The following is a 26,590-nucleotide window of genomic DNA, read 5'->3' as shown; positions in this document are numbered from 1 at the left end:
CAAAGTGTTCTTAGAGCAGAACCTGAACCCCCTTCCCAAGGTGAACCCTCTCTTTTCACTTCCTCCATGACCTTGTGTACCTTCCTCTCCATTCACCCTCATATTCTTGAAATGTGCTTTCTTCACCTTAAATAAGCCCAGCCCTCAGAGCCTAGGGTAAGGAGACCATCCAGAAAGTTATTCCAATAAACTAGGCAAAGCCCAATTGTGGCAGTAGGAAAAGGGAGAGACAAAGGAAATTTCACTTTGGTAAAGAATGGTCATGCCCTTGGAGGTGATAATACGGGGGCAAGCGAGGGAGTTTTTAAACATGACTGTGAGGCTTCCGGTGTCTGCGTTCCATGAATCCTTCCCTAGTATCTTTCTTCCTAGATGGGGGAAAGTTCTCTCCGTCTTCTTAAATGCCAGAGCAGTGAGTGGTCACGTGTCCTGCCAAGAAAAGGCTGAGGGGGTGAAGGCTTCCAGAGAAGAGCAGAGACGGGAGGCAGCAGGGGCAGAGTGCTTGGGCTCAGGACTTGTTCAGGACTCAGTCCCAGAGCTGTCCAGGCTCTGACAGCTCACCTTCACATCTGGAGGCACTCCACTGGGGTCCCAGGAAATCCACCCTCGCCATTAAAACAATTTTTTGTGTGCAGTAAAATACACATAACATAAAATTTATCATTTTAACTTTTTCAGTATATAATTCAGTGGCATTAAGCACATTCACACCATTGTATGACTATTGCCACCATCCATCTGCAGAACTTTTCCCAAATTGAATCCTCCTAAATTGAAACTCTGTCCCCATTAAACTGTAACTCCCTACTGTCCCTTCTCATTTTTCCCCTACCCCCACCCCACCCCGCCCACAGCCCCACCCTTCTACTTTGTTTCTATGAATTCGGGAAAGGTGCTCCTATAAGTGAGATCATACAATATTTGTCCTCTCATGTCTGGCTTATTTCCCTTAGTATAATGTCTTCAAAGTATGTCATCCGTGTAGCATGTGGCAGAATTTCATTCCTTTTTAATGCCTAGTAATATTCCATTATATGTATTACCACATTTTGTTTATCCATTCTTCCATCGGTGGGTCACTTGGGTTATTTCCACCTGTATGTTACCGTGAATAATGCTGCTATGAACATGGTTGTTCAAGTCCATTATCCGGTTCGGATAAACAGACCGTGATGCACCCATATAATGGAATCGTACCCGACAACAAAAAGGAATGAACTATCGACACATTTGACAACACAAATGAACTTCAAAATGTTATACTGGGGTAAAGAAGCCAATAGCCACATCCCCCACGTAGTATATATGATATGATCCATTCATGTAACATGATGAAAAGTACAAACTAGTCTACGGTGATCGAAAGCAGATCAGCGGTCATCTGGCCAAAGTGCGGGAGCAGTGGGGGGGGCAGTGCCGGCCAACAGGTGACAAAGGGTCACGTGTTCGCTTTGGCAGCACCTGCATTAAAGATTACAAAGGAAAAAAAAAATAATAAAGATTACAAAGGTCACCAGAACGCTTTTGGGGGTCATGGATATTACCTGGATTGTGGTGGTACACACATCAAAATGCAACAAATGGGACAGTTTAATTATGTGCAGTTTATTATAAATTATATCATCATCAATTATTTTTAAAGTAAAAAAAAAAAAAAACGAACAGGCTATACCAGATGATCCTGTATTTGTTGAAGGTAGAAAAGAAGAAAGAAAAAAAGACATAGAACGCCCTCCCAAATGTTTCCAGCAATTCTCTCTAGATGGGTTTATAAATTCCTGTCTTTGGGAGGGGGAGTTTGCATGGGTTAAATATGTTTTCTAATTTCACTGCAATTAATATGTAATGCTTTCATAAAGGGGAATCCTCTGGCCCAAGTATGCTTCCTCCTACAAAGGAAGTAACCCCAACCTTCATAAAGCCTACTGCACGTGCACCACTGTGCTAGCAGAAAGGCAGCTGGAACCACCCCCTCCCATATTTGGCTCTGCTGTTGGTCAAAGAGGGGCTGACTCCCCCCCAGTGTTGGGCACGTGACCCGGGCCTCTCCAATCAGGACATCCTGGCCTTCTCACCACAGGGACTAGTGCAGGGTCCCACCAAGGGATATTTAGGAACTCATAGGGGAAAGGCTCTTTCTTTAGGGATCCCAAGCTAAGTGGATGGAAGTCTGAAGCTGCCCATGGAGGAAGGGGGAGACTTGATACCTGGTCAGAATCCACTCAGAAGAAAGCCAAGTGGTGGGAAACAGAGAAGAGATGGAAGGAGACGAGTTCTTAACATTTTTGGTAGAGCACCTGGATCCAGCTGTGCCGAAAGCCACATACCATTACGTGAACCAGTCAATTCTTTCTTTTGCTTATGTGACTGTCCTGTTCCTGAACCCCTAGTGCCGACCTCAGGCTCAGCAGGTATCCTCACAGGGATCTGCGAACCCTGCGCCCTCAAATCCTTCCATCTCTACCCTCTCCTTTACATCATTTTGGTTGCTGGGTGGGATGTGTATTGAGGGGTCTCTGCCCCTACAACTTTGTTGGCCTCTCTTATGCCTACTGTTGGGAGAAGTCCAGAGACTCTTGAGCCCAGCTGTCTGGGTTTGAACCCTAGATTCACCAGTTACTAGCTGTGTGACCTTGGGTGTGTTTCTGGACCCTTTTGCATCTCAACTGCCTCAGCGGTAGTAACAACCAACTATGGGTAGAATTCCTGGTTAAAGGAAATAACGCACAGTGCCTGGCACTCAATACATTAACCTCATTTTGGATTTCATTATGATTGCTCCATTGTTGATTTTATTTTAACTACTATTTGCTGCTTCTAAGCTGTCTAAAGGGGTTGTCCCATTGTGCTCCCCAGGGCACACTTACCACCTCTGGGGTGACTATCTAGCTCCAGCTGTGTCTCTAACAGGCTGTGGGTTCCGCAAGGCAGGCGGAATCTTATGCTTCTATCCTTAGTGCCCAGCACAGAGTGTAGCTGAAGCACATACCAGTAGGACTCTGGAATGGACTGGGGGTGCAGTGGGTGGAGGTCATTCAGGGAGGCAGCCAGGATCTTGCCCAGTCTAACAACGCACCTCCCCTTGGTCCTCGAATCCACTGGCTTGCGAACCTATTCAGAGGGTGGCAATGGCACAGCCATCTCTTGCACACTAAAAACTCCTTTCTTAGAAACTAGAGCATTTCTGTCAGGAACCCTCTTGTTTTTCACACCAGTCAAGCTGTCAGGATTAAAACTGATTGACCGTTTCCTCATTTTCCAGACCATATTTAACTTGCTACATTATGGATTTTTATCCGGGAGCATTCTTTGCCAGTGAATGAGACTGTGGGGGGAGAAGAGCAAAGATTTAATATTAATAAAAAACAGAACACTTTACATTGAGCTAATTCTTCTTTTTTTTTTTTTTTTTGATGTTTTGGGAAAGACGACCAATTTGCCACAGCCTGCTCTGTCCCACTTAGCTCTCTGCCATTTGAGAAACTCTACTCCATCCTTGGGCCTGATTCCTTGCCTATCCCAGCATCCTCTTCACCTAACCACCATTTACCCAAAATAAAGCCCCAAAGAGAAAGGGGAATGAGGTCATGCCACGAATGCAGTGGCCATTAGAGTGACAGTGTGAGAGGCACCATGTGAGGCACTGTGAGCTCTCGGGGGACTTTTGTCCTTCAATCTCCCAGCACCCCTAAGAGGTCAATGCTCTTGGCTGCCTCTGTGTTCCAGATGAGGAAATGACAAAGGGGCAATCCCTGCCCAGGGGCATATGGCCGGGAGGACTGCAATTAGATTCTGGGCTGGTGCACTGTAGCCCATTGAAAATGCAAGGTGACCAATACCATGGGCCCTTGGGGCTCTGCTGTTGAGGACTGGGGTGGGGGGGGTTGGTGGGGTAGATAACACCCACCCCTCCTCTCCCCCTCCCACCCGCCTGCAGCCCTTCATTCCTGACAACTGCTGAGACTCCTGGCTGGTATCTCTTAGATTAGCCCCCAGCTATTTTTATGCTGCCCTTGTTTAGGGAAGAAACACAGCTTGGGCAAACCCTCAGGCAGGGCCCCAGGGGAGACCACCATTAGTCAAGGAAGAAAACTGAGTCTATTTTACATTTTACTATCTTTTTTTTAGACTACAGTTTTCCTTAGACAAATATCCAAATTGGGTCACACTGCCAAATTGCCTCCGGCAGAGAGTTTCTGGCCACCTAAATTCGCCAACACAAGATATCTGCCTTCCTTCAGAACAATATATTGACGGTTGAATGAAGTCTCCTCCGTTGGGCGGGTGGGAAGAGGTGTCAAGCAGATGGCCTTGGTGAAGGGAACAGGAAGCCTGGAAGGGGGATGGGAGGTGTGTCCGGGAAGACTGGGAGGCTGGAGAAGAGCCTGGGAGAGAGAGGTCAGGGTCGAGCTCAAGCAGAGGAGTGGAGGAATGGAGACGACAGAGGAACCTGGAGCTCACCTGAGAGTCTGTGGTGGAGAAATAACTTTGGAATTATTGACAGCGATTCTCCTGATGATTATTAAACCGTGGGGGACATGGAGGTCCTTGCCTGTGAGAGAATATATAGAGGGAGGCAAGGGCAGAAGCTCTAAGCAGCACTTAAGGCTGAGTGGGAGACGAAGAAAAAAGAATGAACAGGAGTTCTCAGAGAACAAGAGGAACACCGGAAGTGTGGAGTCACAGAAGCAGGAGGTACTGGTCAACAACTGCTGAGGATGAGAGAAGGTGGAGGCCAACATCCTTCAGATGAACAGTCTGGAGGAGGCCTCAGCAAGGCTTGTTTTTGGGAGAGTGATAGGAGCGGAGGTCAGACTGGAGTGGGAGATGAGGAAATGGAGACTTGTCACAGAAGTTGGGTGGTAAAGGGGAGAGGACAGCAGTGGCTCAGGGGGATGGCAGGCTCTTCCATGTCCTGTCCAGGGGAACACTCTCTCCCTCCACAGGTCCCCAGTGCACAGGCACCACCGTCATTCTGGGTTGTCCTTAAAGGCAGGGGGGCTACATTTATGTGCGGTCCTCAAGTGCCTGGCACACGGCGGGAACCCGATAAATATCAGATGCTTTTTGATGATGATGGCAGCCACAATGATAACGATGAAGATGATGATGAAAAACACAGATCCTTGTATATCGGGAAGTCTCCTTGTTTGGGGGATTAAATGATGAACAGACTCCCTAAGAAGTCTAACCAGTACAAGTGCCTCCTCTGTCTCTGGGCATTCCTTCTCAGTCTTGTTTGCGGGTTCCTCTTTTTTCGTAGTTGTTACTTCTCTGTCTATACTCAAATCTCTGGGTGGTCTCATCCAACCTCATGGCTTTAAATCCCATCTACGTGCCTCTTCCAAATTACCCAGCTAGCCCTGACTGCTCTCCCAAACCCTATGCACACATAGCTACGTGTGTATCTGACGTCTTGACTAGAGGGTCTAATAGATCATCTCAAGCCCAATGGGTCTAAAACCCAACTCCTGATCTTTTCCTCCTTTTGTTACTTAGGCCAAGAATTTCATAGTTTTGGGACACCTGGCTGGCTGACTTGGTAGAGCACACGACTCTTGATCTCAGGTTTGTGAGTTTGAGCCCCATGCTGGGTACACAGATTTCTTAAAAATAAAAAGAAATTAAAAAAAAAAGAATTTCATAGTTTTTTGCTTTCGTTCCTTCAAGAAATCTTATCCTGTTGGTTCTATCTTCAAAATATATCCAGAATATGACTAGTTCTCACCGCCTCTCCTGCTCAGCCAGGTACAAGCCACCATCATCTGCCACCTGGACACCTGCGATCGTCCCCCCAGCTGGCCTCCTGGCGCTGCACTTGTCTCGTTCACTTTGTTATCAACACGTAAGTCATATTAAGTCACTCCCCTGCTCCACTGGCTCCTCATGTCCCTCAGAGTACAAGGACAGTCATTCTGATGACCTATAAGGCTTTTCATGATTTTGTCCCCCAGTAGCTCCGATTTCCTGTTACTTTTCTAGGACTCCTCACACCCTGCTCTAGCCATACTAGCTTCCCTGCTATTCTCCAAAACATCAGTCATGTTCCAGTTCTGTACCCAGTTCTGATGTGTGTTTCTTCCCCACACCAACAAGCGATTCTCTGACACCAGCTGGGTATCCTAGAATTCAACTCAATTCTGACACTATCTGCTGGACACAGCATCAGATCCCACAGGTTAAGGGCTCAGTCCCACAAACTTCCCCCCAAATCCCCACTTCAGCTGCCCACCACAAGTCCAGGCTGTCACCTGTGCTTCTGACCAACAGGCTGTAGATGGGAGGTTCCCATGAACACCTATCTCCTCCTCGGGTTTGCTTAATTCACTAGAGAGGTTCCCAGAAATGAAAGAAACATTTTGCTTACTAGATGACCAGTTTATTAAGAAAGGGTAGAACAGCCAGATGGAAGAGACGCATGGGGCAAGGCACGAGGAAAGGATGCAGAGCTTCCATGCCCTAAGTGTGCCACCCTCCCTCAATCTCCACGTGTTCACCAACCCAGATCTCTGAACACAGTCCTCCTGGGTTTTGTGGAGGCTTCATTCGACGGTCATGATTGATTAAATGATGGGCCACTGGTGACTGAACTTAATTTCCAACCCCTCTCCCCTCCTCTGAGGTCCACTGGCAACCAGCCCTGTCTTTAGTGCTTTCCAAAAGTCGCCTCATGCACGTAACAAAAGAAACCTTTATCGCTCTCACTGCAGGAAAGTCCAAGGGTTTTAGGAGCTCTGTGTCCCTGACTGGGGACACCAAATATATATTTCTTACTATCAAATATATATTTCTTACTATCAACCACAGTATCGCAGGTGCTCCCACTGTAGCCCTTTGCTCCAGCCCCAGCTGGTCCCTGTGCCGGAGCCCATCTCCCCCAGCAGTCCGCATGGCTAAGGGGTCTCCCTCCCCAACAAGCCTTTGCTCAGACCTCACCTCCTCAGTGAGGCCAGCTCTGACCACCTTACTTAATACTGCAAACCTATCCCCACACCTACATTCCTGTCTCCATTAGCAGGCTTCCCTCTTTCCTAGACCACTTATTGTCTAACAGATTGAATGGCTTATTTGTTTATCATCTGCCTGCCCTCTCTCACATATTGTAAGTTCCACAACAACAGGGAATCTTTGTTTTATTCACTGCCTATACCTAGCACAGTGCCTGGTACAAAGTACGTGCTCAGTAAATACTTGAATGGACGACCTCTTGACAGCTGCTCTATACTTTTAATTCTTTGACTGTCACCTAACCAAACTGTAGAACACAAGCTGGCCTTACTTTTCACAGTGAAAATGAAAATCATCTATGAAACATCTTCTAAAAACTATAAACTTTGTACATTTGTATGTTTGTTTGTTTTTAAAGTCTGGTACGTGGAAAAAAAAATCCGCAAGAGCGTTCCCTATGGACTGATGAAGCCATACACACAGCAAGACCACAGAGCAAATGTGAACACTGCCCCCTCATGGTTGAACATGGAGACGGTTGCTCTCCGTCCAGCCAGCCCGCTAGGGGATGACTTTGAATCCCGGTGGCTGAACGGGGTTCCAAGATACAATGCTATTGATGACACTTCAAATTCAACCTAGCAAGTTACAGAAGAATAAAGTCAAAGGGAGATTTTTTAAGGAGTACAGCGCCCACACATTCCCATATTGGAAGGAGGATGTTGACAATTAGTGGGAAGTGGTAAAGAAAAATGTTAAGACAAGAAAATCCTAAATTGATAACATCCATCTGCTGCACTTACAGCTGGAATCTGAGTGGGAATTTCCCATCTGTGCTTTATTCTCAGCTTTAATTTGACTATAAATAAGACACATGCATGCACAATTTGCAGTGAGTGTCTTCTGAGGCCAGAAATCGTTTAAGTATGATATATGTATATACAGAAGTGTGTACACACACGCACACACACACACGCACGCACGCACTTTAACTTAGAACCTACTCATTAAACTAGTCAGTCTGAGGTGTGCAGCCAATCTCTTAAGTACTTGGTCCCATGAAGATTTGGCAGTTCATAACTGAAGCCAAAGCCTTAACTGTTGACATCCTCTGCTCAAACAGATCTAAACAGAACTTGTGATGCCCAGGCCAGCTTTCACCGAAGCCCCTGTTTGCTGCAGGAAACCTCAGGGTCCAGAGCCCTGGAGGTGGCCCCATTTGGGAAGCCCACTGCTCAGTCAGACAGAAGTTGCACTTGTTACTTCACATTCTTGTTGGAGTCTCATGTTGACTAAACAAATGTCTATGTGGACTATCACCCCCATGTTACAGGTGGGGAAACTGAGGCTTAGTGACATAAGATATCTTGCCCAGAGTCACATGGTCCTTTAGTTAAACAGCCAAGACTCAAAACCAAGGTTCAAAGTCCATGTTCTTCTCACTTTCCCCTCTGCCTCCATGTTACACATCCCAGGGCCTCTGGGGCTATAAATAGTGGGGAGGCTGGGATTTCATGTGTGAGGCCAGCCAGGCCTATAGCACAAGGACACGAACATCTCCCAGCCTGAGCCCTAGGATCCCCCAGGCCTCGACAGAACTCAGGCCCAGACAGGACTCCGCTTATCACTAGCCTCCCTCTCATCGTTATATTTAGCTCTGCACCTCAAAGAGAAAGACATGCGCCAGCCCCCAAGACGCTGCACACCGAGAGGCCAGGCCCACCACTGTACACAGAAAGAAAAGACTGTTTGCCTCAGCCTTTTCAGGTGGGTCAGCCACCTCCGGTGGGGGCTTTCTGTAACTTACTTTTTTAGAGCCTATGAGATCTTGTTCTCCTTGCTCCCTGAGGGAGGAACCACAGCTGCTTTACCAATCTATTTGTAACAGTCGGCAGGATCTGTAATACATTGCATATGACTGCTGCCTAATAATCCTTTGTTGGGAGAACAAATAAATGATCTAAGTTCATGTCCTAGAAATCTGGACACCAAAAGCAGGACACAAATTCCCAGAAGGATACCTTATAATCCAAATGCATTTCATTCTATTAAATATAGTCAAGTTTATTCAAGAAATGGACGTGAGTTTTCCTTATCCTCCTTCCCCCCCCCTTTTCTCTTCCTTCTACCAGATCTGGCACTAAGGCCACAGCAGGAGAAGGAGAGACAGGAGGATCAAAGCCTGAAGGCTGGCCTCTGAATGCCCCATGCGACAGCCATAAGCACTGTTGCGACGGCTCGTGGAGTCCCTGTGTCCCTGTAGGTGTCTCAATGACACCTTGCTCTGCTCGCCCTTTGCCAGCCAGCCACCTGCAGGAACCTGGGGAACTCTGTGTCTCTATCCAACCTGCAGAACAACTGGAGCAGACTGTGGAGGCATGGACTGGTTTACCAGAGCTTGGTAGCATGGCCAGATCTTGACACCGGACTTTAAAGGGCAAAAGCTGGTAATTCCCTATCTTACAAAAATGGAAAGAGCCGCTTTTTTATAATATAGAGGACCGTAGCGAGGAAAAGGGCCAGGGCAAGGAAAATGAGAAGTTTGTCCGTCAGCTCTCGGCGATTATATTTTGTGATAAGCTTCCGTCCCAACTGGATGGTCCCTGACATGGACTTAAACTCTTCATTTGCATCCAGGATAGTCCGGGAAGAATTGGCTGAAACAAAAGAGGGAGGAAGCCTGACTCAGAGACTGTAGAGCACCAAAACCAAAGACTTTGCTCTGCTGGCTGGGTTACCACTAAATAACACTGCACTCTATAGCAAGTTCCCTTGAGCCAGAAGCAAAGATGTGAGCAGAGACAATCCAGAGGAGCAAAGAATAAGGATACTACAAGGAAAGCACTTCTCTAGGTCTCATCCAGCTTAGAGCGATGTGACTTTATATACAATGTCACGGGGCCATAACTAGGTGTTCTCCAACATGAACATCACCAGGGAAAAAAGCAGAAGCGAGTTCCTTTCCTGACCACCAACTTCAGTTTTCTGAAGCAGGGAGGTGTTGAGAACCACCAGTCCCAAAACGAACTTGGGTGACTGTGGCCAGGCAATGTATGGTACGGGGGCAGAAGCTGGGAGTCACCAAGACTGTCCAAAGTGCACCCCGCCCGCACCCCTGACAGTCAGATCTGCTCTTTGTGGGATCAGAAGAAGTTGGGCTGGGCCTTGCCACAAGCCCTCACACACACATACCAGTCCTTCAGTCCTGAGACACTGCTGTAGCTTTAAAGATGACGCACCTGTGCTCTGGCCACTGTATGAAATCTAAGGGGAGGTACATGTCCCTGAAGGCTCACTGTATCCAGGAGTCAAATTTACTTCTGAGTATGGGTATCTGGGCCTGACACTTGAGTATACCTGGCAAGGTTCTCCCACAAAGCCTAGCAAGGCATCATCAAAACATCCACAGAATAAAATATGCTGTTAAAGTGAGGTGTGAAAGAGCATATGTGAAAATTTCCACTTATGGAAGAGAGAGGAGTAGAAACAGTATTTAATCTGCTTGTGCTAGACACGCTTGGAAGACCTCAGGAGGATATAAAAGAAAGTGGTAACAGTGGTTGCCCTTGGGGAGTAGACCTGGTGTCTACGAGGCAGCCCAACACGGCAGCCCCTGTACGTATGCAGCACATGAGCATGTGAAATGTGGCTAAACCAAATTGAGACGTCCCTAAGTGTCAAACACACACGATTTCAAAGACTTAGCCTGAAAAAAAAAAAAAAAAAAAAAAAAAGAAGGTAAAGTATCAATAATTTTTCATATTAATTGCACACTGAAATGGTAATATTTTATATGTAATGGGTTAAATACATTCAAAGGTTTCTTTTTACCTTTTTAATGTGCCTACTGGAAAATTTAAAGTTCCATATGTGGCTCACATTGTGTTTCTGTTGGACAGTGCTGGCCTAGAGGTTCCTCCTTAATCATGTAATATATGTTACCTTCTCACAAAATTAAAAGTTAATAAGTAAGTAAAAGAAATTACCAGAGGAAACAGAGAAGCATTTATATACAGGCAGATGAGGGGTGAAAATAAACACTCAGATATCAAAAATCCCTCTTGGTCCTCTTTCTCTATGCCTGCTGCCATTCCAAAAACCTAAGTAAGAACTTGTTCAGAAAAAAAGCTAGTAGGCCTTTCTTTTTAAAAATCATAGAGGATTTTAAAGCATCGCCAAAATAGACAGAATAGTATCATGACATGCCCTGTGCCCATCACCCATACCCCAAACTGCTAACTCCCTGGCACTCTTGTCCCCACACTACTACCCCACTCAATTTCAGCAAATTCCATTATATCCCTAATATGCTTTAAACAAAACAAAACAAAACAAAACAAAACAAAACAAAACAAAACAAAACATAACTGTAGTCCTAACAGGCTTTTAAATCAAGCTGACTTTCTGAGCTACAAGGAAAGGATTGCATTCTTTTGGGGCATCTGGGTGGCTCGGCCGGTTAAGCATCTGACTTCGGTTCAGGTAATGATCTTGCAGTCCGTGAGTTCATGTCCCACACTGGGCTCTGTGCTGACAGCTCAGAGCCCATAGCCTGCCTCAGATTCTGTGTCTCCCTCTCTCTCTGACCCTCCCCAACTCGCTCTCGAGCACGCACTTTCTCTCTCAAAAATAAATACATTAAAAAAAAAATTAAAACATTGGATTCTTTTTTCTTCAACAGCTTCTCTCCTGGTAGGAGAGAATGGGCCCCAAGAACAGCCCTGAAAACCCCAGAGGCCATCGGCATCTCTGTACCCTTCTCACCATTTAACTACATTATCTGTTCCCGGTATGTGCATGCGCAGTCCGTCACCTGCATCAAAGCAGAAAAGCCCTCAACTAACAAGGCCAGGCGGCCCCCCCTTTGGCATGTTCTCCAAGGCCTCTACCAAGGCTTGAGCCCCACCCCCAGCACACATGTAGAGGAGGTGACCGGCTGGTTCTGAGCCTAAATGCCCAGATACGTTTCAAACAGAGGGACTGACCTTGGGGACAAGCTGCTTGCTTTCCTTGTGCTTTTCTGACTGTTGTGTGCACTGAATAGTGCACTGAAAAAAAAAATGTGGCTCAAAATGACAGATACTGTTTAGGGGCGATAATGGTATCGTGCTCTGGTTTTGTTTGTTTTCTGTTTCACGAGTCTCTTATCTTTCAGAGAGACACACTGAGATATTTATAGATGATGTCTGTGATTTGCTTCAAAATAATCCAGATGAGGGCACGGAAGGGCGGAGCCGAAACAAGACTGGCCATGAGCAGACAGCTGCTGAAGCTAGGGGAACGGGTCCGTTGGACCTCTGCACCATGCTCTCTACTGTCTCCGTGAAATCTGCCAAAAGTGTTTCAAAGTGTAAACTCTCTTCTTCTGTTTTCCTATATGGAGGACCCTGAAGAGGGCCAATTCTCTTCTGCATTACAACAGAGGCACTATGGGAAAGCTGCTGGGAGAGAACCAGATGCTCCAGCAGCTTCTTCTATGGCCTTTGACTGTATCTTTTAAAAGCAGTTCACAGTGAAAATAACACTGGGGGGTATAATTGTAAGCCGAGGACCTAGCAGCCTCGTCGGCAGCCGATACACTAAACATCTCCCTAGGCAGTGATTCCCAAGCCTGCCTGGCCACACGGGTCCACAGAATGCCAGATAAAAAAATACAAGACTCCCAGGCCCCTTCCCTGGCCCTGCTGGGAGCCACTCTCCAGAAGAGGGCCTGGAGATCTCTGCCTTTCACATGAGACCCTGGAAGTGCTTCTGCTGGGGAAACATTTTGACAGTGGTATGCAGATCTTCTAGTACAACCATGAAACCCAAAAAGAGAAGTAAGAGCAACACATCCCACTCTGGGCAAGACCACGCTGTCGAAGAAGTGAGAAGCCACCCACGTCAGCCAGCTTCGGGACTAGGGTGGGGGGCAGAGGTGGAAGAGCCTGGTGGCAGGTGCCAAGGCAAAGGCTCTGGAGCTGGTGTCTCTGGGAGAAGCTTCTAACTCCAGGTCTGGCTTTACCTAGCGTCTGCATGGCTTCCTCGCTCTGCTGAACCTGCTGGGACATCATCCTGCTGATCCCCATGAGGCTCTCCGTAATGGAACTGGACGTCTGGGCCAGGCTCTCTTTGGTGGTTTTCCTAAAAATCCAGAGTGGGAGGAGGAATGTCAACAAAAGCCTGACTGCGAGAAAACCCCATTTTCAAATGAGATCCCATTTTTTTATTTATCAAGATACCATATATACTTAAATATCAATGATCGCAGTCAATGCCACCAAGGATGTGCTGAAGACTGCTACCCTTCTGTGAGAGCAATTCGGCAACAGGTATCAGGACCCTTAGAAATGTTCGTGCCTTTTGCCCAATAATCTCATCCCTGGGAATCTCCCCAAAGGAAATATCCAAAATGTGGACAAAGCCTTATGTCCTAAGACGTGCCCTTGTGTATTATTTATAATACTGACAAACTAGAAATGTAAACACATGCAAACAGGGGATTAGTTAATACAAGAGAATACTACGGACTCTTAAAACTTCGTTTAAAGAGTTTTCTAAAACAACAAGCAAGTCTTTGTGTTATACGATGTGAAGAAGAGCAAGATACTAAATTTTATATACAGTACGATTTTTGACTTTTTAAAAAAAATAATGGGAGGAGACAATACATCACAACATTTGTAACACGATTACAGCTTATTCTCATTTTATAATTCATATTTTTCTTTATCAATTTACTACAAGTAAGCATATATTTCTTTCATACTTTAAAAAATACTACTTATATAATAAAATTAAGTACCAGTTTTACATTGAAAACAAGAAGGGGCTGCCTACAGTGGGTTTTGCACCTTGTCAATTCCATTATCAGGGCCCAGAAAGACAAAAAGAAAGATACCTTTGCCTTAAGAGGTCTCCTCCCTGGAGAAGTTCTGCTTTCTCTAGATTGTCGATAGCAATTTTGCAGGTGAGATTAGCCTTCCTCCATGAGGTCTGATTGCTGGAATCAGAAGGGTCTCGCATGAGTTTCTGTCAGTCAGATCAAGTCACGGCAAGTGAGTGATGGGGAAGGCCTGGCCCACAGAGCCCACCTCCACCTCCCGACATTTCTCCCTCTTGGCTGCCCCAGCAGCTGCCCCAGCTAAGGCTCCAACACCTCTGGTTTGGACCCTGGAGGCTGCCTGCAAGATGTCCCCCTACTGCCCTACTGCCCATAGCTGTCCCTTTCCTTCCAGGGCAGCCAGAGGGAAGAGTTTGGCCATGGCATTTCTGTGTTTACAGCCAGCAAGGGTTTCAGAGTTCAAATCCACCTTGGACATACAAGGCCCTGTTCTGTCAAGTCACATCTGTAACACTTCAAGGCTCCGTCTTGTGTACTGGTTAGTTCCATTCCTTGAGAACCATGTCTCACTCATCTTTGGATCACCAGTAATTAGAACAACAGTTTCTGGCCCATTAGCCAATTAATATGTGTTATAAGAAGTAGAAAAATCATAGAAAGACCGTTTTCCCCAGTATTTCTTTTCCAAGCTTTGTTTAAACTCCAGTTAACATACAGTGTAATATTAGCTTCAGGTGAACAATACAGTGATTCAGCACTTAGGGTTTGCTCGGTATTTCTTTAAGACGTGCTGTCTTTTACACACCCAGACCGATCATGAACAATACAAACACAATGTATTAGCAGAGCCCAGTTTGACACGATTTATTTACATTCTTTACCTGATCTCCCTTGTGAGAGACAACTCAAATTTGGTGAACAGCTCCCTGGGGTTAGCAGTGTAACCTCTGTTGATGGACTATAAAAATGTTAATTGGGCCCCTCAGAGAATCAAACTCAAGCACTGGAACTCTTAGGCAGCTGGATCACATCAGTTTTGCTAACCCCTGAGATATTTACAAAGTCAAGCACGGGGCACATGAACTGAGAGGGTGTTTTTCTAATAGCACCTCTGTGCTTAAAACATTAAAACAAGTTCTCTGTCACCTGAACAGCACCTGCTATGCCATTTCACACCTGGTATTTAAAAAGAATCAATTACATTTTCAAACTGTGGGCAAGGGAGCTCTGCTCGACCCTGTGACACAGAGATGAGTGAGCCATAGTGGCCGCCCTCAAGCGGCTCACATTTCTTGGGGAGAAAGACAAGCAAACAAAGGATTTGTTGACCGGTGTGATAAGCACAATAACGCGGGCAAGCACAACTGCTGTCTCAACACGGCTTGCCAAAGTATTCATTTACTGCCTGCTCTCCCTACCTGTACCTCCACATCATGGATGGCCATTCTCAGACCCGTGCTGAGCCTGTTTCACCTCGTGTAATTTACTATACTTTATACAAGGGTCCTCTTTACTCACTGTTTACAACCTGGGTATCCTTGGTGGCCAAGGAAAGCAAATGCCATCGTGACACAGTGATACTACTGAGCCAAGCACTTTAACACCGGTCACCACGCACACATCCCTCCCTGCTTACACCAGTCTCTACCACGCCCACATCTTTGTCAGACAGTCTTCTCCTGATTGCTGGGTATTATAAACATAGCTGCTCTCAGCAAGGATAATGCTGGATAATTATCCAAATCAGAAGCAAAACCACAGACAAATACAGATCTGGCAGAGTTAGAGCAATTAACAAGGAGGAAGAGAACACCTAGGAGGGCGATGACCAGCAGAGGCTTCAAGAGAATGACCTGACTACCAGAGGACTGGGACAGATGATGGAGCCCTCCGATATTTTTGCAACAATAATCCTCTGTATGATATGGTACCAAGGTCAAATGTGAAGGGACGGGTACGGTTTCATGCCATCAGACAATTTTGTTGGACAGTCCCCCAACTCAATACCAAGAGAGAGCACATACCTCAGTAATATAATTAAAGGTTAGCACATGAGTTATAACGATCATCTCCAAGTTATTTAACATAACATCACCTTAGTTACATCTTTTTGGTTTCATTTTTTAAGATAAGGTCCCATTTAAAACTTTCTAAATTTTGTTTCATCTTAAGTAGGTTCATTTTCAGTGGGCTTTTTCTGGTATCAATTATCCTTAAAGAAAAAGGACCTTGTATTACATGAGCAACCATTTTTTGGGTTTGTGTTAAAAACATAAAATATAGTATATGGTTAAACACGCTTTTGTAAACTATACACAATTCAACCTACCAATAGCCCCTACCTACCCCTGCTTTGAGAATTACTCATCTAGAGAGGACAGTCTGTGTATAAATGACACATTTAAATCACGAAGCCAGGTTTATTAGGCAAAGCTCTGCACAAGCCTCCCACAGAGCAAGTGACCCAGCACAGGCCCCACCTACCTGAGCATCTGCTTCTTGTGATTCTCCACTTCCTGGAGCAGAACTTGCTTCTCTGACTCTTTGTCTTGCTCTTTAGCTGACTGCTCAAGCTCCTTTGGGGAAAATAGCTCTATGTTAAAATGATTTTAAAAGCCAATATAAAAACCAAAGAGCACTTCTCTTTCTAGGGAGGTTATATGATAGCACTTAAAAATGCTCCTAAAAGAGAACACTCAGGAATGCCAGGTGACATATAACAAACATCCTTCTAAATATAGAGCTGAGTTTGCAAGAAAGTAAGGACAATCCCCAGGGCCCCAAGGTGAGAAGGAAACTAAGAGCCAGAGATGTCAGACTGTGAGTGAGGCACAACTGCCCTGGGATAGGACATTTACTCCTGTCGTCCGGGCCATGACTGGAATCAAAAGGGGGGAAAAATTACTAAATAGGAGCCCCTTGGTCCCACTTTGAGATACATGCAAACATCAAACTGCTATATGTGTCTAAATGTTCATTCTCCATCTCTGTACCTATTTCATAATATACTGGTAGCGAATAGTTTGAAGGTTTTAAAGCCCATATATGGACAGCCAAACAAAGCGTTGAGCTATCTGAGGCAGGGAGACACAAATCCAGGACCTACAAAGAGATATCCCTCCAGTGAAAAGGTGAACTAGGAAAACGTCTGTCAACCAGCACGAGAGACAGCATGGAAGCTTGTCCCTTTTTCTGCCCTGGGCTCTGGCTAGGATACGAAATATCTCCTGAGAATTTAAAAGCATGGAGCCACACTCAAGCTGATCTGGAGTAACAATTCCTCCTCTCTGAATGGTTTGGGAATCTTCACCAAGGAGAAATGAACATACAAAGTGCTTCCAGACTTACGACCCCAGGAGACATAGCAAAAGCAAATCCAAAAACCTCTGAAAAGACCTGCCTTCAGTCCAGGTTGTACAAAAGTCCCACAGATAAAGTCAGCTGAAGAGGACTGCTCACAACCCAGAATCACCAAACACCAGGAGACAAACGGTCCGCCTCAGTGAGGGGCAGCAGACACAACAACTGGCAGTCTGAGACCCCCCAAGAACTTCACATGATGGAAGTAGCAGACAGACTCTAATGAAAGATGTCATTATACCTCAAGAATCAAGCCATGTTCTTTGTTTACAGATTAAAACAAGTTCCAGTTCCAATCAAGCTACTGATGCTAAAAACATCAACATTTTAGTGCATTTATATACGCATTTATTTATATACTCATTTATGTGTTAATTTGCACATGCTGGTCAGGAACACGTGTCTGTATCCACCATTTCACTAGCTCAGAGATAACTTCCAGTTAATGGTCCCAGATATTGCTGAGTCAGAGAAAAAAAAGAATGTAAAGGAATGCAAGTTTTGCAAATGTAGCCAGTAAATTATTCGCTTAATTATTTACTTAAAATCTAGATTCCCAGGCACCTGGGTGGCTCAGTTGGTTAAGTGTCCAACTTCACCTCAGGTCATGATCTCACAGTTCATGAGTTCAAGCCCCATGTCGGGCTCTGTGCTGACAACTCAGAGCGTGGAGGCTGCTTCTGATTCTGTCTCTCTCTCTCTCTCTGCCTCTCCCCTGCTCACACTCTGTCTCTCTTTCTCAAAAATAAACAAACATTATTTTTTTTAAATAAATAAACATTAAAAAAAAAAAAATCTAGATTCCCTACCAGAACGTGAACTCCAGGAAAGCAGGATTTTATCTAGTGTTCATTATATATATTCCTTGTGCCTGGCACATTATTAGGCACCAAATCACTGAATGGAAGAATGGATGCATGGGAAGAAGGGAGGGAGGAAGGAAAGAAGGAAGAAATGTATAGTTTCCTCATAAAAGGGAGTTCTGTCATAGAGACCCAAATAGTTGTGGAAGAAAAGAAAGGGGTAAAATAGTTCTCAAATTCCAGTCTGAGAACCACATACACAAAGACATTCACACAGGTATTTACACATAGTCAGTCGATGCCCAGCTGAGGCATATGTTGAGGATATAAGGCCAGTTCCCCAGTACTACACAATCTTGTTGCAAATACACAAAGTAGTCATTCATAAAGAGCTAAAAACATCAAATAGGAATCTTGTATGTATTTCCTGGTATAAATGTTCAGGAAATGCAGATAAAACTGGGATGGGGTTATTCATTCACTGACCATGTGCTTATTAAGTCCTTACTAGGTGCCAGGATATTCTGGTGCTCGAGGAGGTGATTATGGGAGAGAGGGACATAATAAATATGTAAATGTATCAGTGAAGTAATTTCAATTAGTGAAGGAAATAAGCACTGAGCACTCATATACTTAAACAGAAGGAACATGAAAATACTTAGGGTGGTGGGTGTGGCTGCAGAGCTGAAATCATGAGAGTCGAAGAAAGGTCTTTCAGGGAATGCATTAGCTTTAAAAAGCAAAACAAACGAAAAACCAAAAAGCAGAGAAGTAGTCCAAATAAAATGCCCTTTGATACAGAACTGGCTAGAAAACTAGGACTATAAAAAAAGAACGAGGGGCGCCTGGGTGGCTCAGTCGGTTAAGCGGCCGACTTCGGCTCAGGTCACGATCTCGCGGTCCGTGAGTTCGAGCCCTGCGTCGGGCTCTGTGCTGACAGCTCAGAGCCTGGAGCCTGTTTCAGATTCTGTGTCTCCCTCTCTCTGACCCTCCCCCGTTCATGCTCTGTCTCTCTCTGTCTCAAAAATAAAAACGTTTAAAAAAAAAATTAAAAAAAAAAAAAAAAAAAAAGAACGAGGGACCACTCTAATACTGATATGGAAAGATTTCCAAAAGATATTAAGTTTTAAAAAGCGGTGTTTTAGTATGCTACCTTTTATAGGAGAGACTGGAAATAAGAAAATATATTTGGCTTTTTTTAGTATTTGAGTAGATACACCATGAAAAGATACCTAAGTAACAAATGTGGTTACCTGTGTGGAGGAGAGGAACAGAGAATAATAACACTCATACATGGGACTTTTCACTGAGTGTCCATATTCACCCATGGGCATACATACATCGAATGTATACACATACATGAGAAAGTAACAGCCTTTCAAAAATAAAAATTCAATTATAAATCAGTGCTACAGACGGAGGCAAAAAAAGATCAGCTAGGTTCAGTGACCTTGCTAAAATTCTAAAGTGAACTCTTATGGCAGAAAGTACTTATTTTCAAAACTGCCCTTGAAAATCCCTTAGGAAAGCAATACACAGGGCCCAGACATACTATTTCTCAGGTCCAAATGGCCAGTTTTGCTACCAGCTTTGAAACAGACTATCCTCTGTTAAGCAACAAGAGTTGTTGGCTGGCCTGTGGGGCCAGGTCACAGGAAAAGCGCAGATCTCTAAACTCCAGTACCACAGAGTGAGACCAAGGGCCCCAGGACCCACCCAGCGACGGGCAGGCCCATGTACTCATCTTATTCTCTCTAGGGCACAGCAGCACAAACAGGCTATGCAAACAGGTCCTTCTCGCTCCACTGGTTTTGAGATTGCACATATGCCATAGTTGGATTCAGGAGTGTTATATGTGCATATGATGTGATTGGAGACCTCAGAAACAGGGAGGAAGAGGCTGGGCAAAGAGCAGCAGGAAACAAACAAACAAACAAAAAAAACACCACAAGAGACAGTAGCAACACATTCAAAAGTTCTTCACTTTTACCTTGAGAGCAAGTTAGTACAGTTACCCTCACTGTCTAAATGTCTACTGAAGAAACCGGACAGCGCTCAGGCAGCTCCCGGATGGAGCCCCCTCATTGTGACGCATTCTCCACATCTTACTTCTGCAGCTACTCACCTGTATTCTGTGCCGCAGTTGCTGAAACTTCTCTTTCACTTTAGTATTCAGTTCAGTAAGTGCACTTAATGGTCCTGAACAATCCCGAATATCCTAGGAGACATTGAAAAGGTGAGAGGGACTTGCTCAAGGCAATGAAGTGAAATGATACCATCTGTACAGTGAGAAGACTGGCTCAGATCACAACTAAGGCTGGCCTACTGACTGTTAATTCATCCTGATCTTTGCTGTTTACCTCAGCAACACAAGCAAAAACATTATCATTTATATTTCTCTCCTATTTCTGTAATTCTGAGCAGGTAATACAAAAGTATAAAAAGAAACACAGCTGTCCTGACTTATTAGTTCCTGATTTCAACAAAACACCACAGGATCCGTATAAAAGGCTTAAAGCAGCTTGTATGTCCAACAAGAACGGACATCCAAAAGTGACACTGTAACTTTAGAACTTTCCAACTTGAAAATCAGGATCAACTCCTGGCATCATATGACAAGATTAACTTCACCCTGATTTTACAAACCATCTATTATATATAAATCACGGTGTTTACAGACATGTTCAAGGGGAAATCTAGAATTGGTTTCTACAGACATGTTCGAGGGGAAATCTAGAATTGGTTTCTGGGCATCCAAAAGCCCTGGGGTTAGGTTTTAGAGCAGGTCCTGGAGCCAGAGTATGCAGATGCAAATTCTGGCTGTAGCAATTTCTTAGCTGTGTAACAAAAAGTCATTGAGTTCTCTGTGCCTCAGTTTCCTCACCACATTACCTACCACATAAACCATATATGTATGTAAAGCACTTTGCAGGGGAGCTGGAACACAGTAAGAGTGCAGTACATCTACGTATAATCAATCTTTCTCATTTGCAATCATGAGAAACCAAACACAGACAGTACAAGAGGGGCTTACCCAATTTAGATTATGTGAAAATGCTTTATTTGTATGAATCCTACGCTTATTTTTCCAGAGTCAGCCCAGAAGTACTGCAGTGTGTATGGAGAAGAAGTGAAGTTGAAGAAGTTTAAATGTTTGCATCAAGTTTCCTCACTTGTTCTCTGACTTATTAAACCCACTTCTTGCACCATGATAAAGCACTAATTTGGTTTATCCTGCATCTGGTTTCCATGGGGAGTCCGACTTTCCTTCAGTTTTTGCCACAGTTACTTGCAAACTCTGAGTCTACATCTAATGTTTAAAAGCATCTGTTGGAAATGGAAATGACTTGCCTGAAACCAAGGTTTAAAACTCTTGGTTTCTTTTTGCTAAATTCAAGGGATCATTTCTACATTCCTAACTCTTGCCTGTGCCAATTGGTTCATCGCTCTGCTGCCTTCTACCTTAAATAGCTTAAGGCAAAACACCTCAATTACCCCATCAGGTAAAGAAAGTTGTAGAGACTCCCTAAGCCCCTTCTCTAGGCTGACTTTCCTCGTCCGGGTCGCAGTTTTGCCCCAGGCCTTGGCATTTTACCTGATTTCCTCATTTACAGAGTCACAACTACGGCCTAGGTTACGTTCATTTCACCTAGTGCCTCCCGTGTCAGGCGGCCTTTGGTGTCACCGGGCACCAGACCCACAGGAGCAGGTCAGGAGTGGGCGGGGCCAATGGCTCTCAGGACGCCACCAACTGGTGGGGAGGGCGGTGTCAGAAGGCGGGGCCACCCAAGGTGACAGGTATGTTGTGTGGCGGTCCGGGTCGAGAAGTGTGAGTGGGAGGGACCAGTGGGGGTCACAAAGGGTAAGCTTGGTCAGGATGGGGGAGCATGAGAGTGTCCAGAAGAGGGCAAGACAACCGCAACTGGATAGAGGATCAAGGCCAATGGTCGAGGAGATGGACCAAAGGGGGAGGGAGGGAGCAGCCGGCCCTGGGACGGGGCCAACGACCTCGGAGACTTGACTAAGCGGGGAAAGCTTGGGAGTGAGACCGCCGAGCTTACAGGAGGCCAGAGGAGCCTGGGTTTAGGGCTGCTGGGGCCGGACAGGGGTCCCGGGAATTAGTACCTGAATAAGCGCCTTCACCTCCAGGTCAAATTTGACAATCTCTTGGTTACAGATACGGACGTGGACATCCTGGGGAGCCGCCATGTTGAGGACGCCGACTACGGGCGGCGGCGGTGCCCAAATTTAACCGCGTTTCAGCATCGCCTTCCTTCCGCTCCAGGTCTTGCAGCAGCGCCCCCTAGAGACCGGCTTGAGGCGAGCGAGCGTGGCGGCGCTGAGTCCTGGGGAGTATCCCTGAAAACGCGGAGGGAATCGGCTCTCCCCTTGGTGTGGTCCTAAGAAAAGGAAGAAGAGAAGGAATATCAAGGGCGTTTTAACACTGACCTCTCCACATCTTCTATCTAAGAGCCATTCTAATTACTACATATTTTTTGCATAAAGGTGGGGGCGGGGGGAGAAGACTGGAAGGAAAGTATCACTTGGGATTCTCTAGAGGATGGAATTAACAATTTTTTATATTTCTTTAAACTTTCTTGTATTTTTCATATGTTCTACAGTGAATATAAATTGTGGAATAAATGCAAAAATGATAAATGTTATTAATACTTTTAATGTGTGGGATTCAAGGCAGTTCTCTTAGAGCACCTCCTGTTGGTCCAAGGGTTCTAAAATCACAACTGATCAAGCCACCTCCCAGCTTACACCTCTTCTGAGGCTCCTGGCAGTTCCCTTTTGTGTACAGTTGGATTTATTAAATCTACCTCGCTGGAGTAGTTTTGATGGAAATAATTAAGAGCAGACTCTCAGAAAATGGTGGCTCTTTTTATTATTAAATTGTCCAAGTTTCTTAGCTGGTCTTCAAGGCCATCAGCCACCGCATCTCATCCCACTCCTGGATTCCTCAGGCTCTTTTTAGATCTGTAGCTTTGGAATGTGCTGTTCCCTCTTCTCAGAATGCGTTTCCCCTTTTGCTCCCACCCTGCTTACTTTTGTTCACATCAGCAAGCATGAATTAGGAAGACCTGAATGCCTAGTTTAATCCTCTCAACCACACTTGAAATAGTTATACCCCAGTTTTACAGATTGGCAGATGGACTAAGAGTAGGTCAAAAGTGAAACAAAACTGAACATCCTGCCCCAAGGCTACCCAACTTGAGAGTGGCAGAGCCTTAACTGAGAGCCACATCTTCCCTCAAAAACCAACACATGGCTTGCCCATCTGTGTTACTCCAGTGCTCCACGCACCTTCCCTTAAGCGAAGCTTGGGAGTCAACCCTGCTTGAATCCTGCGGGACGACCCACTTCACATCTCTGTGCCTCAGAATCCTGAGGCTAACTGGTGATAATCACAGGGATGGCTGGAGCATTAAATGAGGTAATACATGAAAAGCACCAAGCACCGTGTAGTAAATGCAGCATATGTTTAAAAACTCAACGTGCATTAGCTGCTATTACATTGCTGACATTTTTGGAGTACTTCCTATGTGCCAGGCACTTTGTACAAAGTTCTTAATGTGTTTCATCTAACAATTCTCACAACAACCCTACGAGGTAGAATTGTCTGCATTTTACACATGAAGAAACAGGCACGGGATGATTTGCCCAGGGCAAATGGAAGTGCTAGATGAAAGGATAGGTGCATTTTAAAATTTAGATACAAACCACCAGATTGCTCTTCATAGAGGTTACGTCAGTTTTCCACAGCAAGGTGGTACAAATGCCTGCGTTCCCATGGCCTCACCAACATGGTGTGTTAAACACTAGGATTTTTCCCAATTTGATTAAGTGAAACATGCCATCTTTTAATGTGCATTTCTCTTATTATGAATGAGATTGTGTGCTATTTGTAGTTACTTTACTCATTTCTCTATTGGGTGGTTGGTTTTTCATACTAGTTTCCAGGAGCTCTTAATATATTAGGAGGATTAGCCCTTAGAGATGAGTTTTTTCATAGTCTATAGCATTTTGACTTGGCTTATGATGTTTTTGACTTTAAAAAGGTTTCAATTTTTTATTTTTGTTTCACATAGAATTTGTCGATCTTCATTTATGACTCCTGAATTTGGGATCCAAGTTAGAACATTCTCCCCACCCCCTCCCACAGATTTTAAAGGAATTGCCCACATTTCCTGTTATGTATACAGTTTGAAATATGGTGTGAGATACAGAGCCAACTTTTCTTTCTCCAGAGAGTTTCCCAGTTGTTCCAACGCTATTTTCTGAAGAATCCATCTTTTTTTCCCCTGGTTCTGGATGGCACATTTACCATAATAAATTCTTATGTTTGAATCTGTTTCTAAACTTTTCCTTCTATTGGCCTATTCATTTATGCACCAAAAATTTTTAGTTTTATTTATAGTTTTATGTGTTTTAATGTTTGGATTAAACACCCAATCTTTTTTTCCCCCTAGCATCATCTTCCAGCTATTATTTTTTTCCCCATATGAACTTAGGTGTTTTTTTTTTTTTTTTTTTAACCCCATTGGTATGTCTTATTGAGATAGCATTACATTTGTTAATTTTGAGGACTGACAGCTTCATGTTGTTGGCTGCTCCAGTTCAAAAACTTGGGTCTTTCTTTCCATTTGTTCATGTCTTCTTCTATGTCCTTCATATTATTTTAAAGTTTTCTTTATCTAGACCCTGTACATTTTAAGTTCATTCCTGGTGATGTTTTAAGTTTAGAATCTTTTAAAGAAACTGAAATTTTTCAGATCACTCAAAAGTTTTGGATCCTCAAATAGAAGCTCCCTATTTAGGACACATGACCTTGGGCCGCTATGCAACTGACAGTCTCCATGCAATTCTCTACATAGCAATTAGAGAAGAAAACACAGATCCCCTTTTCTCCACCTCCAACATGCTCCCTTCTAACGAAGAGACCCAACTCTAAGCCCTTAATCTAGAGGCCATCTTTGAGGGATAGACGTACAGTGTTGTGACCCACACTCTCGATCACAGGCTGCTTTGGCCAACACTGTTTTGCTATCACCTCTACCCACACATCCTGAGACTAACTTTTGGTTACTACATTTGCTTGGTTTTAGCTTTAGTTCTTTCTGGCTTCAGATTCTAAGCCTATTATCTCCCTCCTACACAGATACCATTATATACTGCCTGTAACCTGGCCTGGCCCTTCAGGAGTACGAATCGTCTCTCAGTGCAGTCAGCAGACAGGAGTTTGAACTGGGGCCATCACACACGCTGAGTGTGAGGTGAGTCTCCTCAACGGAGTTTATTCTCCTTTGTAAGATGGACACAACCACCCACCTCACTGCGCCATGGAGAGCAGAGTTACCTGACAGGAAAGCACCTAGCAGGGGTTAAATGAATGCTACCGCAGCCTTCTAGACTTTTTTTTTTTTTTTTTTTTTAGTATTTATTCTGGGGAGAGCGTAAGCGGGGACAAGGCAGAGAGAGGGAGACAGAGGATCCAAAGCGGGCTCTGTGCTGACAGGCTGATAGCAGAGAGCTGGATGCGGGGCTCAAAGTCACGATCCGTGAGATCATGACCGGAGCCGAAGTTGGGCACTCAACCAACAGAGTCACTGAGGTGCTCCTAGCCTTTCTAACACCCTCTTCCTATTATAAACCTTTCAGCAGGAATATTAAAGCATTTCCCAACTTATGTCTTTCTTGCTTGCTAAAGAGCTCTCCTGGTTCTGAAATCACTGGGTGAGGAGGGACAACTGAACAACCCATTTAACTAGGTGCTACCCACAAAAGGTTTGGTTTCCTAAGGACTATACTGACTTGGCTCGCCCAACTCCTTAAAAGTTCCCAGACCATGACAGAGGCTCCTGGGATGGAGGTCAAGTCCTGAAGCAGAACCAGTCCCTGAGAGGCCGCGTCCACTTTGCTCTCTGATGGCCCCAATATCCCTTGAATGAAGCAAAAAGAGCTTTTTTCAAGAGTCCTGGGATATCACGAACACAAGCCTGTCAATTCTTCCCTAACATACCCTACTGGATGTGGTACCCGCATCCTTGCAAGTACCTCGGCAATAACGTACCCAGAACCCTTTCCATTTGTAACAGCTCTTGTCTTGTTCCACGATCCTGTTCACATGCTGCCTCCCCTCAGCAACCTCAGGAGTTCCTGGATGTCTCTCTAATCTCTTTACAGTCCGTACCTAGCACAAGTCTTGGCGGAGCATGGGCTAAACAAATGTTTGTTGGCTGAAGGAACACAGTGCCACGGTGGTGTTCACTCAGGTCCCCTCACTTAAGGCTCTGTGTATATACCCAGCCTATCTCAGAGACGTACTTTGATTAAACATACAAGCACATACAAATGTTTAAGTCAAGAGAGACTTGAAACATTTTATTTCCCTTGCTTGCCTGAAGAATCAAAGACGAAAAATACATGTAAACTAAACTATGTTCCAAACTATGAAGAATGCAAATGTTTTCATCAACAAATAATTTTCCATAATAACTAACTTTCACTAGAGTACTGAAAAAGCCCGAAGTGTCCAAAATGTTAGCTCTTTATGCCCTACACCAAGAGAGGGGCAGCACAATCCACAGTTCACTGCTGTCTTTAGTTTGCAATTTCTTTGCAGACAAGGAGATGGTTAGCCACCTTGGTA

The 26,590-nt window shown here is 44.8% G+C and overlaps 1 protein-coding gene across 1 annotated transcript; it reads right to left on the bottom strand.

Moving 5' to 3' along the window:
• Positions 1–6,357: 6,357 nt before the first annotated feature.
• BNIP1 (BCL2 interacting protein 1) lies at positions 6,358–26,541 on the bottom strand. Its single transcript, XM_060635051.3, has 6 exons — positions 22,060–26,541; positions 20,060–20,152; positions 16,256–16,347; positions 13,829–13,930; positions 12,953–13,071; positions 6,358–9,605 (listed from the first exon to the last, which is right to left on the bottom strand). The coding sequence occupies exons 1-6, from the start codon at positions 22,141–22,143 to the stop codon at positions 9,409–9,411; spliced, it is 687 nt and encodes a 228-aa protein (XP_060491034.1). The 5' UTR covers positions 22,144–26,541; the 3' UTR covers positions 6,358–9,408.
• Positions 26,542–26,590: the final 49 nt, after the last annotated feature.

The sequence above is a fragment of the Panthera onca genome, chromosome A1 (assembly GCF_046562875.1).
Source record: "Panthera onca isolate mPanOnc1 chromosome A1, mPanOnc1 haplotype 2, whole genome shotgun sequence".
NCBI lineage: Eukaryota > Metazoa > Chordata > Mammalia > Carnivora > Felidae > Panthera > Panthera onca.
The sequence above is the reverse complement of the archived record's forward strand: the minus strand, read 5'-3'. Positions and strand labels throughout refer to the sequence as shown.